This window comes from Notechis scutatus, chromosome 11 (genome assembly GCF_049901735.1).
Source record: "Notechis scutatus isolate UNSWTSFEM ecotype Mainland chromosome 11, rNotScu1.2, whole genome shotgun sequence".
NCBI lineage: Eukaryota > Metazoa > Chordata > Lepidosauria > Squamata > Elapidae > Notechis > Notechis scutatus.
The window spans coordinates 308,231-326,861 of record NC_142019.1 but is presented as its reverse complement, the minus strand read 5'-3'; the positions used below and the strand labels follow the sequence as shown (position 1 = coordinate 326,861).

At 46.0% G+C, this 18,631-nt stretch overlaps 2 protein-coding genes across 4 annotated transcripts in view; one reads left to right on the top strand and one right to left on the bottom strand.

The window, feature by feature from the left end:
- Window positions 1-18,631, bottom strand: part of SNX33 (sorting nexin 33) — an 89,742-nt gene that overhangs the window by 14,163 nt on the left and 56,948 nt on the right. The window lies entirely within an intron of this gene.
- On the top strand, window positions 220-13,797 carry SNUPN (snurportin 1). 3 transcript variants are annotated; one of them, XM_087972418.1, is made up of 9 exons: window positions 220-387; window positions 3,106-3,280; window positions 4,011-4,188; window positions 6,612-6,716; window positions 8,887-8,983; window positions 9,138-9,235; window positions 9,482-9,559; window positions 10,908-10,988; window positions 12,420-13,797. In XM_087972418.1, exons 2-9 carry the CDS (start codon window positions 3,123-3,125, stop codon window positions 12,738-12,740), a joined length of 1,116 nt encoding a protein of 371 aa, XP_087828544.1. In that variant the 5' UTR covers window positions 220-387; window positions 3,106-3,122; the 3' UTR covers window positions 12,741-13,797. The 3 variants fall into 3 exon arrangements, with proteins under 3 accessions (XP_087828544.1, XP_087828545.1, XP_026540915.2); XM_087972419.1 differs by lacking the exon at window positions 220-387 and adding an exon at window positions 421-699; XM_026685130.2 differs by lacking the exon at window positions 220-387 and adding an exon at window positions 1,081-1,542.

The following is an 18,631-nucleotide window of genomic DNA, read 5'->3' as shown; positions in this document are numbered from 1 at the left end:
TGGGTGTGGGTGTGGGGGGAAGCAATAGGAAAGTTGCAAAGCCGAGGGTTGCGGCTGAATTGCAATTATTTGAAATATTGTGGAGTACTCAGGGCTCTCTGAGCTTGGTTTGCTTGCGCACCTTTCTTCTTCTTCTTCTTCTTCTTCTTCTTCTTCTTCTTCTTCTTCTTCTTCTTCTTCTTCTTCTTCTTCTTCTTCTTCTTCTTCTTCTTCTTCTTCCTCCTCCTCCTCCTCCTCCTCCTCCTCCTCCTCCTCCTCCTTATACCCCATTCCCTAGTAGCATTGATGATGTTCTCTAGTTGGGTCATGAGATGTCTGCAAGCAAACAACCAAGCTCAGAGGACCCCACAGTTCAACCCTGAGCTACACCTAATGCTCTTCTATTGGGTATGACAATGACTTGCAAGCAAAGAGTTTCAGGGGTGCTCTTTGAGTTGGGGTGATCATCAGAGAGGCTACCTATTGGGTCACCAGATGTCTCCAAGCCAACCAGCCAGCTACACAACTTCTCTCTTTGCAAGCCTGGCATCCGAGGGGATAGCTTGGTCCCACATGGCGGAGTCCGGTTCCATCAAAAAACGTCCAAGGGTGTGAAAATTGCACCTGCCCTATGTTGGCCTGAGCCAGGTGCCAGGGTCCACACCTTGGCTGTCCATCCCAATCCTTCTTCTGGGGATTGACGCTGGCCATCCCAACCCGGTCAGTTTCCAATAAAATCTGGATGGCGTGCAACTCCAAAAATGATCACCGCTGTTGGAAAACCAAGAGTCCTTTATGCCTTCCATGCATAAAGCCTCTACACATCAAAGGTCTTCAAACTTGGCAAGTTTAAGACTGGGTGGACTTCAAAACTCCCAGCATTCCTGAGCTAACCTGACTGGAGGAAGAATTCTGGGAGTTGAAGTCCACAAGTCCTAAAGCTACCAAGTTTGAAGACCCCTGCTCTACATCAATGTTTCTGCAACTTGGTTGCTTTAAGAGGGGTGGACTTCAACTCCCACAATTCCACAGCAAACCAAGCCAGGCCAGGAAGCAAAACAAAGCTGGCCGGGGAATTCTGGGAGTTGAAGTCCATCTCTTAAAGCAGCCAAGTTGCACAAACGCTAGTCAAAAAATGGAAAGCTTGGACTGCAAACCACATTTCGAGGTGGATAGGCGCCCCCCTCTCCACAACCAAGAGAGCGACGGTGCTGGGTGAAGGGGGGTGGGGGGCAAGCTCTAGTCTAGCTCCGCCTCTTCATCCGCGCACGCCTCCAAACACGGCTTGCAGCGGTGCCAGCTGGATAGTCCATTTAAAGTTGTGCGCATGCGCCGCTTGCCGGTGCCGAGCGGAGAGAGAAAGAGAGAGAGAGAGAAGGCGAAGAGGAAGAGCAGAGCGGCCCTTCGGAAGGCTTTTCCGGAGGCCTGGGAGGACCCTCGCGCTGCCTGCGAATGACGCAATCGCGGAAGGGGCGGGGCGGAGCTTGCTTCCGTTGGTCGTGCTCTCTGGAAGGAGAGTTCGCGGGATCGAATCCCGCCTGGCGGCGAGCGAGGCTGGGTTGGGTAAGCACCGAGGGGCGGGGACGACCTCCGAGCGGGGTCTTTTCTCTGTCCATCGGCCCTTCTTTCCCACCCTGGTCCTCGTTCCCGAGAATGAAACCGATGTTCATTTAAAAAAAAAAAAAGCAGTCCCCTGGGCATGTGCAAAGTGCATTTAAGCCCAGCTCTGGGGGGGGGACAGTCTCCTCCCCCTCCCCCATTGGAATCCTCTCTGTTCTTCCTACCCCTGCAAGGAAAGGTCGGGACTACCGTTCCCATCCTGGCTGGGGATGATGGGTGTTGCAGCAACAGCCCTCTTGGGGGAGGTGAGTCAAGCTGGTGGCGGCCTCCAGCATCCCTCCAGGATGGGGTGGCTGCACATCAGGCTTGGGTCAAGAGCCTGGTTTTTTTAATGACCTGCTTGGCAGTGGCTGTTGAGCAAATCATTGCAGCCGTTAAGTGAACAGCATGGTCATTAAATGAACTTGGCTTCCTCCCTATTGACTTTGCTCATCCGGAAGCTGGCTAGGAAAGTGGCGGATGATGCCTGAGATGCTGCAAACTGTTGTAAATCCATCCCGGTTGCCTAGCAACCAACATTTTGCCTCCTGGGGAGTTTATGTGACGGTTGTAAGTCCGAGGAGCCACTTCCTTCGGTGTCCGGGTCCCTTGGAATAGCCACTCAACAGATGGTTGTAAGTAGAGGACTACCCCGGGTTGCCAGGAGGTCTCCGATCTGGGCAACTTTGAAGGGGCTTGAACTTCAACGCCCAGAATTCTCCAGAAAGCATGGCTGGCTGGCTGGGGGATTCTGGGAGTTGGAGTCCACAAGTCTTAAAATGGCCGAGGTTGGAGACCCTGGCTGCATTACATGCATCCGTGCCCTTATTTGGGGAGTGGATGATGTGTCTAAGTGCCCTCTCTTTGGCCCCGTCCCCCCAGCCCGCCTGTCCTGAGCTGTTGTGGTTCACCGGTAGCCGGTGCAGACGGCAGTGAGGAAGCAAGGGGACCAGTCAGGGAGTCCGGAGACGACTCGGACGAGGGTCCTGCGTTCGATGCAGAGATGGGGCCAGGACCATCTGGGAGTGGGGTGCTGCCTTCAGAGCCTCTGGAGTCTGGCAGCAACGAGGAAGAGGAAACAGGGGGGCCTGTTCCCAGTGTGCACATGCACAGAGCTGCTAGAAGGCAAGAGCAGCTGGAAAAATAAGGGGTGACTCGGGAGTAAGGCTGGGAGGTGATTGCCCCTCCCATAAGGGATAAAAGTCAGGCCAAGATGACAAAACCTTTGCAGGAAGCAAAGTCGTTCGATCGGTTCATTCGTGAAGCTCTTTGTCCTTCGGTTGGTTTCTTTTCTAGTTCATTTGCTGCTTCTGTTTTTGGTAGCACTTCACAGAACTGAAAGGTGGGTGCTTATCTTGAGGGACTGTTTGAGATTCATTACTGTCTGGGAATGGAAACAATTCTCAGTGTTGCAATAAAATAAGATTTTGCTTTTAAAACAAGTTTGTGTTGAATTACGTTTGACGAAGCCTGGGTCAGAACAGAGCAAAGCTGACCCTCTCCGTCCTCCTTCCTCCCTCCCTTCAGGCTGACCCACAGGAAGAATGGAGGAGCTGAGCCAGGCGCTGGCCTGCAACTTTGTCGTCTCACAGGACCTGAACAGCCCTGCAGCTCCCCATCCACGCCTGGCCCAGTACAAGCCCAAGTACAGCTCCCTGGAACAGGGCGAGCGACGCCGGCGGCTGCTGGAGTTCCAGAAGACGTAAGAGAGGGGCCCCCTGCCCCATTGTGGGAAGTGAGGAGGGGGGCTTTGAATGGCTCCTCTGGAGAGTCATAGGCTTATTTCCTGCATGGTTAGGAACGGAGAATTGTTATTTCTTTCCTTTTAAAAAGTGTAGCTATTTTAAAATGGTTTAAACAAAAATTTTAAAATGGCAGCTCACATTAAAAGCAACTATAGCAATAAATGCATGGTTGTGAAACTTCCTTCCTTCCTTCCTTCCTTATTCTCCCTCTTTCCTCTTTTCTCTCCTTCCTTCTTTCCTCCTCACTATCCTCCCTCCATTTTCCTTCTCTCCCTCTTTCCCCCTTTATCTTCCCTCCCTCCTTCTCTCCCTCCCTCCCTCCATTCTTTTTGCCTCACTATCCTCCCTCCATTTTCCTTCCCTCTCTCTTTCCTCCTTTCTCTCCTTCTTTCCTTCCATCCTTCCTCCTCACTATCCTGCCTCCATTTCCCTTCCCTCCCTCTTTTCTCCTTCCTTCCTTCCTTCCTTCTCTCCATCCACCTTTCTCCCTTTTTGGAGATCCATCATAACAGTCTTTAAGCGATCCGTCCTTAAGCAAAGACTTCCTACCTTCAAAAAAATTAAGCCCATTTTTCTTCTCAAGGCAACTTCTAAAGTGTTGAGCTCACCTTGTTACTTCTCCCTTTGAGGTATTTCTTCCCCTGTAGGGTTAAACTTTATTTTAGTTTTTTTTTTCTGTCTGTCAAGTAAGCGGCTGGACTATATAAACCATGCCAGAAGGCTGGCCGAGAACGACTGGACCTACACAGAGGAGGAGGAGGAGGAGAAGAAGGAGGAGGAGGGAGAAACATCCAAGGCTGATGGGGATCATGAAGAAATGGAGCTAGAGATTGTGAAGAAGCTACCCAAGCGATATGCCAACCAGGTAAGCAGCAGAAAACGGGGGTCAGTTTTTTAAAATCATTGTCATTTTATTTGTTAGTGGTCCAGCCCTTTGAATAAGGATCTAAGTAACAGGTTGGTGCAAAAGATCGGTGTTTTCAATATTTCTCTCGCTGATGGATTTTCATCAAAGTCAGTGGCACCTTCAGCTTCCCTAAAAAACTTAGGAAAGAGAAGTTGGGTTTTTACATCGGCCTCATTCAGTAAATCGAAACGGCCTCAAAATATTAAGCGGATAGAGGTATGAAACAGCAGGCAGGGTGGCCCAATTAAAAGAGTTCTAAAAACTTAACAAAGTTGTTTCTAGTTGTTACAGTTTTTTCTTCCCTTTAAAGTAACAAGTGCATTGAATCTTTTTTAAAAAAAAAAACAGCAAAAACAAAGAAACAGGAAATAAAATAAATTACATTAGAGCAAAAAGTGGAAAGTCTTAATTTTTGGATGTAATCCTATTTTCACATCCAGGTTATTTTTAATCTTTGGTTTGATACAATAAAACGGTTACTTTTTAAAAAAAGGAAAACTGTCTATTATTTTCCATACCCCCTTACAGAATACTGTGGCAACTTTGTGTTACATTATTCTTCAAACTTTAAAATAATGATAAGATCCTTCAGGGAAAAAGAAACATTGGTTGAAACATTTTCTGTGTGTATATAAAGGCAGCCATGAAAATAAATAATACTCAACTTGTGAAAATCATGGGAGTTTTTTCCATTCTAAATTCCTTCCTACCTAGAGACTTTTAAATGGTTTTCAGATACTCTAAATCCTAAAAAACACCAAGAAATGATTAGCTGCCAGGGTTACAGAATCCCTTTTTCAAAAATAGTTCACAGAAGAACAAAAGACCTAAAATTCTTGATAATTTTCCTTCCTGTTTTATTTCTGTTGATCAGATGTATAACCAAACTTCTCAACAAAATTATTCCTCATCCTAAAAAGGATCTGCCATTTCAGAAAAAAAATTCCTAGAGAGTTGATTTCCTATTGTTAATGTTTTGTCCATATATACGTGTTTTATTCAAAGCGTTAACAACAGTAGTAAGAAGTAAGACAAACTAAAGTAGAACAAGAAAGAAAAGGAGAAATAAAAGAAAACATTAAAGGCACAGAAAAGGAAAAAGGAAAGAAAATAAAAGTAGAAAGAAGAAAATGTTTAAAAATATGTAAAGAATTGGCTTCTGTTGTCTACACAGCAGTTATAAGTACAATTATATTTTAGCGGCTTTCTCTAAAGTTGCATGAGTCACTGATAAATTTAGATATTGTTGTTTCTCTGATCAAACAAGTCAGTCTGGCCATTTCCGCAGGTCCTGTCACCTTCATTACAGTATTGTTAATTATTTGGATGGCTTCAGTTGCTCAGCAAGGCCATCCTTATCACTCCCCAGAAAATTATCAAGCAGGCAACTAAATCTTCTCATTAAATCCAAGGTCCCTCTGTTGCACTTGTGGCTTCCTTTACATTCTCTCTCTCTTTTTTTTTTACAGAGGCTGCCCAAGGCTGACTCTTTTCTCCTACTTATTCATTTCACCCTCTTACTTCTTAATAATTCATTCACTAGGTTTTATATTCTGCAAGGTGAAAAACAAGATGAGGAAAAAGACATCTAAGAGTTACAAAGAAAACCATGTCTGTGGTCAGCCCTCCAGATCATGGTTGTCTCAAAGGTGCTTTTTTTTCCTGGTTTTTCCTTGAAGAGGTTTTGCTTCTCGTCCAAGAAGCCTCTTCAGTTCTGAAGGAAGATGTTTCGTGGATGAGAAATGAAACATTTTCAAGGAAAAACCAGAAAGTCCAGTTGCCTCTTGAAAAAAAGCACCCAGAGAAAACAACTGTCACCAAGGGGCTTTGAACTTCCCAGCACAAGCCAGAATGGGGTTTTAATTCACAGTAGGATCCATTTAAAAATTAAGCTTTGGTAGCTTATCTCATATTAGGGAGGTGGAAGGTAGTTTAAACTTTGGAAGAAGAGAGGAGCAGATGTTAAAAGTTCACTTCTATGGGTCCTGAAGATGACAGTCCAAAAAGGAGTTTGGGGCAGGTCTCTACCTTCTGGCAGTCTCTTCAATATCCAACTTTTGAGTTGACTCACGATGTTGGCTCAAGTTGATTGAGGGATGTTGACTCAGCAGTTGGGTTGGCCAGATCCTGGACCCAGTAGATGTCATGGGAAATGAGAATTTGTTGTAGAGTGTGCCATTGGCTCATCCGGTTGGGGGGATTTCAGATCTCCTTGGAGACTGGGGAGAACTGAAGATCTCGGGCATTCACAGCAAGCGCTCAAATCCTGACCTTCAACTTTGGTGTTTCTTCGTTTGGAGTCAGATGGTTCCTCTTCTCGTTCTGGATCTTTGGTGGGTTTCTCAAGGAGGTTGATGTGGTCTGCTTCCTCTTCTCTGCAGCTGATGCTTTCTGAGTGGCTGATTGATGTCCCACCAGATCTGGACCAGGAGTGGCTCTTTGTGGTGTGTCCTATAGGGAAGAGAGCTCTTGTGGTGGCCTCCAGGGTAAGGAACCAGGTGGACATCCAACCTGGTGTTGCGATGGAGGGTTAGACGGTCAATGGGAAACTCAGATTCAAGTTCCGTCTTTGTGGGTGACTTTGGGCTGGTCCCTCTCAAAGGTCAGAGCACTGTGTACATCAACTTGTGCTTCTAAGAAGCAGGAGGACCTACTTCTCTTCCCCTTCTTCTCCTTCTCCTCTTACTACTACTACTCTTCTTCCTTCTTTCTCCTCTTTTTTCGCCTTCTCCTTCTTTCTTCCCTTTTCTCTTCTTCTCCTCTACCTTCCTTTCCCTTCTTTCTTCCTTTCTCCCCCTCTTCTCTCCTCCTTTTTCCCTTTTTTCTTCCTTTTCCTCTTCTCCTCCTCTTCCTCCTTCCTTCCCCCTTCCTTCCTTCTTCCTTCTCCTCCTTTCGCCTCCTCGTTTTCCTTTCTCCTTCTTCCTTTTCCTCTTCCTCCTCCTCCTTTCCCATTCTTCTTCCTTCTTTCTCCTTTTTTTCTTCCTCCTTTTCCTACTCTCATCCTCCTCTTCCTCCTTTTTTCCCATTCTTCTTCCTTTTCCTACTCTCCTCCTCCTCCTCCTTCCTCCTTCCTTTCCCATTCTTCTTCCTTCTTTCTCCTTTTTCCTCCTTCCTTTCCCATTCCTTTTTCCTACTCTCCTCCTCCTCTCTTCCTCCTTCCTTTCCCATTCTTCCTTCTTTCTTTTTTCCTACTTCTCCTCCTCCTCCTCCTCCTCTTCCTCCTTCCTTTCCTTCCTTCATTCTCCCTTCTTCCTTCTTTCTCCTTTTTCCTTCTTCCTTTTCTTCCTACTCTCCTCCTCCTCCTCTTCCTCCTTCCTTTCCCATTCTTCTTCCTTCTTTCTCCTTTTTTTTCTTCTTCCTTTTCCTACTCTCCTCCTCCTCTTCCTCCTTTTTCCTTTTCCCATTCTTCTTCTTTCTTTCTCCTTCCTACTTCTTCCTTTTCCTACTCTCCTCCTCCTCCTCTTCCTCCTTCCTTTCCCATTCTTCTTCCTTCTTTCTCCTTTTTTCCTTCTTCCTTTTCCTACTCTCCTCCTCCTCTTCCTCCTTCCTTTCCCATTCTTCTTCCTTCTTTCTCCTTTTTCTTCTTCTTCCTTTTCCTACTCTCCTCCTCCTCCTCTTCCTCCTTCCTTTCCCATTCTTCTTCCTTCTTTCTCCTTTTTTCTTCTTTTCCTTTTCCTACTCTCCTCCTCCTCCTCTTCCTCCTTCCTTCTCCCCTTCCTTTCTTCCTTCTTTCTCCTTCTTTCCTTCTTCCTTTTCCTACCTCCTCCTCCTCCTCCTCCTCCTTCCTTTCCCATTCTTCTTCCTTCTTTCTCCTTTTTTTCCTTCTTCCTTTCCTCCTCTCCTCCTCTTCCTCCTTCTTCCCATCTTCCTCCTTCCTCTTCCTTTCCTCTTCCTCCTCTCCTCCTTCCTTTCTTCTCTTCCTTTTCTCCTTCTTCCTTTTCCTCCTCTCCCCTCCTCCTCTCCTTTCCTCCTTCCTTTCCCATTTTTCTTCCTTCTTTCTCCTTTTTCCTTCTTCCTTTTCCTACTCTCCTCCTCCTCCTCCTCCTTCCTTTCCCATTCTTCTTCCTTCTTTCTCCTTCTTCCTTTTCCTCCTCCTCCTCCTCCTCCTCTTCCTCCTTCCTTTCCCATTTTTCTTCCTTCTTTCTCCTTTTTCTTCTTCCTTTTCCTTCTTCCTTTTCCTACTCTCCTCCTCCTCCTCCTCCTTTCTTTCCCATTCTTCTTCCTTCTTTCTCCTTTTTTCTTCTTCCTTTTCCTACTCTCCTCCTCCTCTTCCTCCTTCCTTTCCCATTTTCTTCCTTCTTTCTCCTTCTTTCCTTCTTCCTTTTCCTACTCTCCTCCTCCTCCTTCCTTTCCTTCTTCCTTCTTTCCCTTCTTCTTCCTTCTTTCTCCTTCTTTCCTTCTTCCCTTTTCCTCATCCTCTCCTCCTCTCCTCCTCCTTCCTTTCCCCCATTCTTCTTCCTTCTTTCTCCTTTTTTCCTTCTTCCTTTTCCTACTCTCCTCCTCCTCCTCTTCCTTCTTCCTTCCTTCGCTTATTCCTCCTTCTGCCTCTTCCCAAGCTTAAACCGAGATGCCCAGGTCAAGGGAATCCTTTGCCTTGAAAAGAAAAAAAAAACACACCACGTTCTTCTTTTCCTCTTTCATTTTGCGCACTTCTAGGGCACCACCTCGGCGTACACCAAAAGCGGTTTCTGTGTCAATCAGTTCCTTTCCCTTCTGCCTGGCGGGAACCGGCTTAATTCAGCAACAGGCAAAGGTGAGTTTCTTTTCTCCTCATCACCCTCACGACCATCGTCGTCGTTGTTCTTGGCAGGGACCAAAACAAAAACAGAAGCTTTTGCACAACCCCCTGATTTATGACACAGTCAGAGCTTGACACAAAGGCTAACCTCGGTTGGGGTTGCTTACAGAATACACCATCTTGGACTGCATCTACAACGAGGTCCAGCAGACGTACTACATCCTTGATGTGATGTGTTGGCGGGGACACCCTGTCTATGACTGCCAGGTAACTGTGGCCAAGCTCACCCCACTAGGTCAACTAGAGATGCCTCAGAGGTTCCTCCTCGACCTGGTTAGTGTTAGGCTTGTGAGTTGGGATGCTGGGTGTTCTTAGGATTCCATTGCTTCCATGAACCGCAGAAGCAAGGTTAAATTTGTGCTGCGTGAAGCTCTAATGGGATGTGCAATGACCTTGGGGGACGAAGGAAGGAGCCTTTCACACCTCTTGGTCCCTTTTCTTCCCCTTCTCCAGACAGATTTCAGGTTCTACTGGCTACATTCCAAAATGGAAGAGGAGACGGACTTGTCGGAGAAAAGCAGACTTAACCCAGTGAGTCCTTTTTTTGATTTTATTTTGACCAAAATGTGCAAGCTGGTTGGATTAAAAGTGGGGCCACAATCATCATTAGAAGCTTGTCGGTTTAGGTCGGGGGTCAGCAACCCGTGGCTCAAGAGCCGCCTGTGGCGCTTTCATCCCTCTGCTACGGCTCCGTCGCTCAAAATATGTGTCACAATCGCCAATGTGCGACATCCGCTGGCATGTGATTTGTCGAGTTTTTCGATCCCCGGTAAGCCAACCATGGATAAATCCAAGAAATGAAAAGTTTTAGAAGAGAACAGAACCTTTAATTCAACTACATGTGCTAGTTTTGTGGCCGTTCAGTAAATAGTCAGGCACAGGAAAGGTTTTTGTGGCTCCCGGTGTTTTCTGTGGGAAATGGGTCCAAATGGCTCTTTGAATGTTTAAGGTTGCTGACCCCTGGTTTAGGTGCATGTAAATTGGGTAGAATAGAATAGAATAGAATAGAATTTAGAATAGAATTTAGAATAGAATTTAGAATAGAATTTAGAATAGAATAGAATAGAATTAGAATTGAATTGAATTGAATTGAATTGAATTGAATTGAATTCTTTATCGGCCAAGTGTGATTAGACCCACAAGGAATTTGTCTTGGTGCAAATGCTCTCAGTGAACATAACAGAAAAGATACGTTCATCAAGAGTCAAGAATAATAAGGTGCAACACTTAATAATAGTCATAGGGTACAATAAGCAATCAAATCATACTAGGAAACAGTCCATATAAATCGTTAGGATACAAGCGACAAAGTTACAGTCATTCAGTCACAAGTGGGAGGGGATGGGTGATAAGGAATGATGGGAAAATTAACAGTAATAGTAGTGCAGACTTTGTAAATAGTTGGACAGTGTTGAGGGAATTATTTGTTTAGCAGAGTGATGGCGTTCTTGGAAAAAACTGTCCTTGTGTCTAGTTGTTCTGGTGTGCAGGGCTCTACAGCGTCGTTTTGAGGGAAGGAGTTGAAACAGTTTATGTCTGGGATCTGAGGCGTCTGTAAATATTTTCACAGCCCTCTTTTTGACTCGTGCAGGATATACAGGTCCTCCATGGAAGGCAGGTTGATAGTAATTGTTTCTTCTGAAGTCCTAATTATCCCCTGAAGTCTCTGTCTGTCCTGTTGGGTTGCAGAACCAAACCAGACAGTTATAGAGGTGCAAATGACAGACTCCATCATTCCTCTGTAGAACTGGATCAGCAGCTCCTTGGGCAGTTTGAGCTTCCTGAGTTGGCGCAGAAAGAACCTTCTTTATGGTGCTTTTTTTGATGACGTTTTTGATGTCAGGTGTCTGTGTGTTGACTTCTTTGGCTTCTTTCTCAGTATAGGTTTGTGGGCCTCAAGAGCTACTCCTGCAATCCAGCCAGCCTGTGTGAGGTTCTGGCAATGACATTCCCCTTCGAGGTGAGTTGGCCTTGTTCCCATGAATGCATCTCAGTTTTAAATGGCTTTCACAACCAGGCTGGGTCTACAAGGGAGGGGGGGGCTACTCCTGCTGGGCTCCCCAACAAAGCAGAATTTATATTTAATAGTGCCCATCTTGACAGCAGCAAGAATTGTATTTCCACAATACTGGAAAAAATGAGGAAACCCCGAGAGAGGAAGATAGATAGATAGATAGATAGATAGATAGATAGATAGATAGATAGATAGATAGATAGATAGATAGATAGATAGATAGATGATAGAGATATAGATTAGATATAGATATAGATATAAATTTAGATTGCACAGAAATGGATAGGCTGACATTAAAGATAAAAGAGAAGGAAGAGTTAGAACACTTTCAAATATGGGATTTGTTTTATAATTGGTTGGGAAATGGAAATGGAACTCAGGAGCTGAGAAATATGTTATTATCATGATTATTATTATTACAAACAATGTAACTATTGATATTATATGATATATTACAATGTAAACAATTGACCCAGACACTGTTCACAAAGCACAAATATATGTTAAATTGAAAATGTATAAATAAACTATTTAAAAAGGAGGGGGGGTCTCCAGATATCAGCACCTCCATCAAACTGGAGGTTTTTTAGGAGGAGACTGGGCAGCCCATTTGTCTGGTGTGGTTTAGGGCCCCAGGATCCAGGGGGTTGGACTAGAAGACCTCCAAGGTCCCTAACAACTCTTGTTATGCTGAATTCTGCTTAAGCCAAGTCACCCTCTGAGCGTATAGGCTTCTCAAAACATGGAGCTCCCCCTGCTGGGCTTTTGGTGCAAACACAGTTCCCCTGGTGGAGAAAGTCACAAACACACACACACACACACACACACACACCTGAAAACTACTAGAAGTTTCCACTGTGATCACATGACCCCAAGAGGCTGCAAACATCCTAAATACGGGTTACCAAGCGCCCGAATTCTGATCACATGGCTGTGGGGAATTCCACGACGGTCGTAAATGCGAGGAGTGGTCATAAATCACTTTTTTTTCCAGTCGTGTCCTTGCTCCAAACGGTCATAAGTTGAGAACTGCCTGTATTATATTCGAAATTTTTTTTTTTCAAATAATTTTTATTGTTATTTTCCAACTTTAAAAACAGGTAAATCTTAATTTTAATAGTATTGTGTCATCATTATTCTACAAACTAATCTCATTATGATACAAATCATAATACAAACCAACATAACTATCTACATTTATATATCCTTATGTACATTTATATATTTTTATCTGTACTATAATTGAAATTCTTAATCAGGAGCTTCAAATCTCACCGTTTCCGGTCTCCATCTTGACTTTTTTGCCCTCTGTCCCACGGACGCCCGCGCCTTGCCCTGAACCAAACCCAGTTGTTTTCTTCCCGTTTCTCCTCGCAGGTAGACGGGATCCTATTCTACCACAAACAAGCGCACTACAACCCGGGCAGCACGCCGTTAGTGGGTTGGCTGCGCCCTTACATGGTCTCCGACATCTTGGGCATCGCAGTGCCCAGCTGCTCACTTACCTCCAAGCCCGGCTACGCGGGGCAGCAGCTGCAGCAAATCATTGAGCACAAGAGGAATAAAAACCAGCAGCCGGGCGCGGCGGAGGAGGCTGCCTCGCAAGACGGGCGCTACGAACTGGAGCATTTGTCCACACCCCGAGCGGAGGCGCCTCAGCCCGCCTCACCCAACAGCGAGTCCCAGATGCACAACTGATCGGAGATCAGAAGGCGGCCAGGATCGTTCTGGAATATTCTCCGTAAACCCACATAGGAACCCCATAACAGAGGTCCCCCAAACTTGGCCACTTTAAGACTTGTGGACTTCAACTCCCAGAATCCCCCAGACAGCCATGTCTGTTTTCTCTTAACCTCTCTTAAAGTGGAGAGAGATTGCAGAAGAAGGGATTACAAGAGAGTAAACTATGCTGGCTGGGGGATTCTGGGAGTTGAAGTCCACAAGTCTTTAAAGGGGCCAAGTTTGGGGACCCCTGATATACACACACACACACACACACACATACACACCTTCAACATTTGGGCGGGTAAAACACACCTTTAGCTGCATATTTTCGTTCAAAGGGTTTTTTGGTGCTTGTCGTGCTGTAGAGAAGCTGCCATTTGCTCAGCTCGTCCTTAAATAAGGGTCAAATGCATCCATGCCAACCACTGAGTTTCTGAACAAATTGGGAGACCCGCCTGGGAGAAACCTGGGTTCAAATTCTCACAGGTCTCTCTCTCTCTCTCACACACACACATACACCTTGGATAGCGGGGCATTTTGCCAGATTCCTCAAGGCCGTTGAGGTTCACCGGTACTGAATTCCAAGTTTGAAAGAGAAGTGTGAAATTTCAAAATACACACACACACACACACACACACACAGCATGGATTGTGCCATTTGCACTGCAGGGAAGTTAATTTCCAGTCTAGAGTCCACAGCGGTCAAGACCTTTTCAGCGCAGGGCAAAATAATCAAGATGGCAGCCACAGGGTGGTGGTCACTTCTAGCAGGTGGAGCTCCGCTGGCACCCTCTGGCCACCATCTTGACTATTTTTTTGACCGTACCTTGCATTCATTGCCGCATAGATTTGATTTTAGGGAGCCACACTATGCGCTCTTCACATAAGGAAAGAAAATGCAGAATGGATAAAAAGACACCATTCACCTGCTGAAGCCTTTGGGCTTCCCGCTTAATTCTGCCACATTGGTGGTGTTGGGAATTGTGGTGTTGCACTCTTAAGATTCACCAAATAAAGAACTTCTGAAAGATCTGAAAGAACTTTGGACAATAATTAATTCTCTTTCTCCCACCCAATCCTTCTAATCGCCCTTGACTTCAGGTCATTTCATGGGCTAAGAGAATGGCTGATCCAAAGTCATTAAAATTCACTGTTAATGCATGTGGGGACTCTTCATTTCGAATATTTTCTGATTGCTAATTTCAAATATTTCCAGATTCTCTCCATTTCAAATTGTTTGATCCTTGGTTTTAAGAACCTCTTAATCTTTCCCAATTTCACGTATTTTCTGATCCCTCAATTCATACTTCGTGACTCCAATTAGTTCCTGATTCTTTCCTGATTTTGAACGTTCTCTGATTCTTGATTTCAAATATTTTCGGATTCCTGGTTTCAAATATTTTCGGATTCTTGATTTCAAATATTTCCTGACTCTTGAATTCAAATATTTTCTGATTCCTGGCTTTAAATATTTTCCGATTCTTGATTTCAAATAGTTCTTGGTTCTCTCTCTCTCCCTCAACGTTTTTTTGGTCCCCCCTAATTTCAGAATTGCAGCCTTCCTGGTTTGGAGGGCCCAGGAAAACCTATTGATGTGTATATTTATTTGTTTTGTTTCTGCAGAAATGAGGTTTGCGTCTGGCATTAAGGCCTGGTTTAACCATGCTCGATGTGCTGGGTTGCAATTGCCATCTGAACACCACTGAAGCTCTAAACCGTGCCTTATAAACTTCAGTGAGTTCGTAACAACATGCTTGGCCTAATCAAGAGGAGTCCAATCTTCCAGACTTCAATTCATGGCTTGCTGGGGAATTCTGGGAGTTAAAGCCCACAAAGTCTTAAAAATGGCCAATGTTGGACGTGCTGGCTGGGGAATTCTGGGAGTTGAAATCCACAAAAAGTGGACAAGATCTGGCCTAAGCCATTCTAGAGTTGGACTTCACACTGTGGGACAGATGCTTCATTTATTATTATTATTATTATTATTATTATTATTATTATTATTATTATTATTATTATTATTATTATTATTATTATTATTAAAAAGGCTCTTTGGGGAGCTGAAAATTCAGATCGATTTCTTTAAAACTTCTTGCATTTCTCATCTTATCACCAAGGGCTGAGAATGTAGACTCCCTTGAGTGAGAAAGCTACCAGTGTTTTGAGCCTGGGAAATTGGCTTTCAACTCGGCATCCAGACAGGAAATGCTCTTCATAGGGGGGGGGGGGAACCAGAGCATCATCTTAAAGGGGACTCCCCACTTGGATCCCGGCCATTTCCATCCAAAGCCAACTCCCAAGCGTAGCCTTTGGGAGCAAAAAATCTGCAAATAGCTCTGCAAATTCACCCCCTTGCCTCCTCCTTTCCTGGTCAACCCTCAGCAAATAGATCCCGGCTTGCTGGGGCGATGATGATGTCCGTTTCAGATCTCCTGCAGGCGGAAGCATTTAGAGAGAACTCAAAAATCAATATTTGCACTTGGCTCCTTGGGAATTCTAAGCGGAAAAAAAGAAGCCAAATTCTGCAAATGTGGCTGATTCCGGCCTTCTGCAGCTTGGTTGTTTTGTATCCTGCCAGAGAAGAGCTGTTGGTCACCTGGGGCTTCAGTAGTCACCTCTTTCTGCCATTAAGTAATAGAAACTTCCCAAATCCAGACGTTTGGTAGAAGCTTCCCTTTTTTTTCAAAGGAAGGAAACCGAGACCAATTCTCGCTAAGCTTTAATTTAATTTAATTTTTTTTTTCATACCAGAACGCCAGCAGGCCTAAACCCGCCGGTTGCTCACAGCAAAGAAATGCAAAAAAATAAAATAAAATAAAATTGAGTTTGCACATCCACTGGAAGATTTGAAGCCCGGACGGCTCTCCTTCCATGGCTCACAAAAGTCCTGGGTTTGAGCACAAGAGGTTGAGCCAGGAAGTCAAACCCAGAGCTTAAAAGCAGCGAGGTTACAAAGCTTTCTAACTATAAATACGGCTTGCAGCCTTGCCTCCGATTCTCTGAATAGCCCAGGGTGGTTTTTCAAGAGAAATGACGTCATGGTTAAGGGGACGATCCATTTCTCGATAAACTCGTTCTCCATCGGCAGACAGTGGGCCTTTTTAAAATCCACCCCCCCGCCTCTCCTCTCCACCCTCTTCTCAGAAAGCCACGTTTTCCCCTTGCCAAGAATGTAGGCGGCTGGCAACTGATCAGGTAGCTGTACAGCCAAAGAGCAGCCTGGCCCAGAATTTGGGGGGTTGGGGTAGAAAATTCAGCACCCCTTTGCGAGCTAGAAAAAGCTGCAATCTTAAAAAGAGCAATATGAAGAACGGTGGCAGGAATTGGGGGTGTCTAGTTTAATGAAAAGAAGGACCAGGGGAGACAGGAGAGCAGCCTTCCCATATTTTGAGGGGCTGCCCCAAAGAAGAGGGGGGTCAAGTTATTCTCCGAAGCACCTTTGAAGGCAGGAGAAGCAGCAATGGATGGAGACTAATCAAGGAGAGAAGCAACCTGGAATTAAAGTCCCTAACCACGAGGACCATTCACCAGTGGAACAGCTTGCCACCAGAAGTCGTGGGTGCTCCATCACAGGAGGTTTTCAAGAAGAGACTAGACTGGTTTTTGTCTGAAATGGCTTTCTGCTTGAGCAGAGGGATAGACTAGAAGACCTCCAAGGTCCCTTCCTCCAACTCTGTTATTCTATTGTGTTTTGTTCTGAAAACACGGTGTCTATATAGAATAGAATTCTTTATTGGCCAAGTGTGATTGGACACACAACCTCCTGTGGATGCAATCTTGCTGCCCTGAAGGGGTCTTCTGGCTGAGCTTTGCAAAACCAGCCCTCCCCCACCCGCCCTCATTTTTTGGGGGGGGAGGGGGAATGATGAGATAGGATTCCAGGAAGGGCGGACTTGATTCTACAGGTGGAGAATGTGGTGTCCATCTGGGCACGCAGCTCAGGGTGGGGTCTTGCAGCCCCTCGGACTTTGCTCCGATGGGGCTCCCAGCTGCCCCCATCCTGAGAGCCAAAGGTAGCTTTGGGGTCCCCTCGACTCCCCGCTAGCTGTGGGGGGGATGGCAGGATCGAAGCGTCAACCCTGCGAGGTCGAGCAAACCAGGAACGTGACCACAAGAGACGGTGAAGAGCAGCTCGGTTGAGGCCGGCTCTAATAAAACCTCAAATTTTGCAAGTTTTAACCTTGCTGCCCCCTTCTAAGGCTTCCGCGAATTAGGTTGGTGCCTGTTGAAGCCACTTCCAAATGTGGCCTGGTTGTTTTAGACCTAAACAAGTGTTTTGTGGGTTTCCATCAAGGCCACATTTGTTGTTCTGTACACACAAGCTGCCATCATCTCCACCAATCCGTTTTTATCCCCAGCTCAGAGGTGGCATTCAGCCGGTTTGGACTGGTTCACTAGAACCGGTAGTGGAAATTTGCAGTTAGTTAGGAGCACCAGCAAATCTCACCTCTGACTGGCCCCCGCCAAGGTATTCTTTGGTTGCCCTGCCCAGGAGAACGGGGCTGGAAAGCAGGTTAGTGGGGTGGGGAGGCAATGGCGAATTTGCACTATCCTTCCCCTGCCATGCCCACCAAGCCACGCCCACAGAACCAGTAGAAAAAAGTTTTGTATCCCACCACTGCCCCAGCTTCTATGGCTAACATTTTAAAACAGGTAATCCTCAAGTTACGGCCATTTAACATTTGACTTCTGACTGGTCCTCATACTTATGACCACCACTGTTGTCCCTGCCATTCTGGGATCAAAATTTGGACACTTGGCAACCGGCGTATAATTATGACGATTGCAGAGTCGCCTGGCCGCCGTTAGTGACCAAAGGCTGTTGAACCTTGCGGAGATGAGTTTCTGCGCCCACCTCACAGGGTTGTTGTTGCAGGGAAAAAGAGGAAGGGCTATTAGGTAAATTCCCTGCCTTGAGTTATGGAGGCGAGGACAATAAGGGTGGAATACAAATAAATACCATAAAATAAAAATAGATAAATGTTCTCGTAGCCCCTGGATGATTTTTATACCTATTTGTCTTTCTCTCCATCCTTCCTTCATCCTCTCTGCTTTCTTCCTCTTGCTTTTCTTCTTCATCTCTCCTTCCTTGTCTCTTTTTCCTCCTGTTTTTTCCTTCTTCTTCCTCCTTCCTCCTCTCCCTCCTCCCCTCTTCTTTCTCCTTCCTCTCTTTGCACCTTCTTTCCGCCTTCTTCCACCCTCCTCCCTTTTTCCTTCTCCCTCTTCCTCCCCTCCCTTCTTCCTCTCTTGGCACTTCCCTCTGCCTTCTTCCCTCCTTCTCCTCCCCCCCATCCCTCTTTCCTTCCCCCTCTTCCTCCTCCTTCCTCTTCTCCCTCTCCTCTCCTCCTTCCCCTCCCTCCTTCCTCTTCTCTCCGCACTTCCTCTCCGCATTCTTCCCTCCTCCTCCTCCCTGTCCCTCTTTCCTTCCCCCTCTTCCTCCTCCTTCCTCTTCTCCCTCTCCTCTCCTCCTTCCCCTCCCTCCTTCCTCTTCTCTCCGCACTTCCTCTCCGCATTCTTCCCTCCTTCTCCTCCCCGTCCCTCTTTCCTTCCCCCTCTTCCTCCTCCTTTCTCTTCTCCCTCTCCTCTCCTCCTTCCCCTCCCTCTTTCCTCTTCTCCCTCTCCTCTCCTCCTTCCCCTCCCTCCTTCCTCTTCTCTCCGCACTTCCTCTCCGCATTCTTCCCTCCTTCTCCTCCCCGTCCCTCTTTCCTTCCCCCTCCTCCTCCTTTCTCTTCTCTTCCTCCTCCTCCTCCCTCCTCCTCTCCCTCTCCTCCTCCTCCCCTCCTTCCTCTTCTCTCCGCACTTCCTCTCCGCATTCTTCCCTCCTTCTCCTCCCCGTCCCTCTTTCCTTTCCTCCTCCTTCCTCC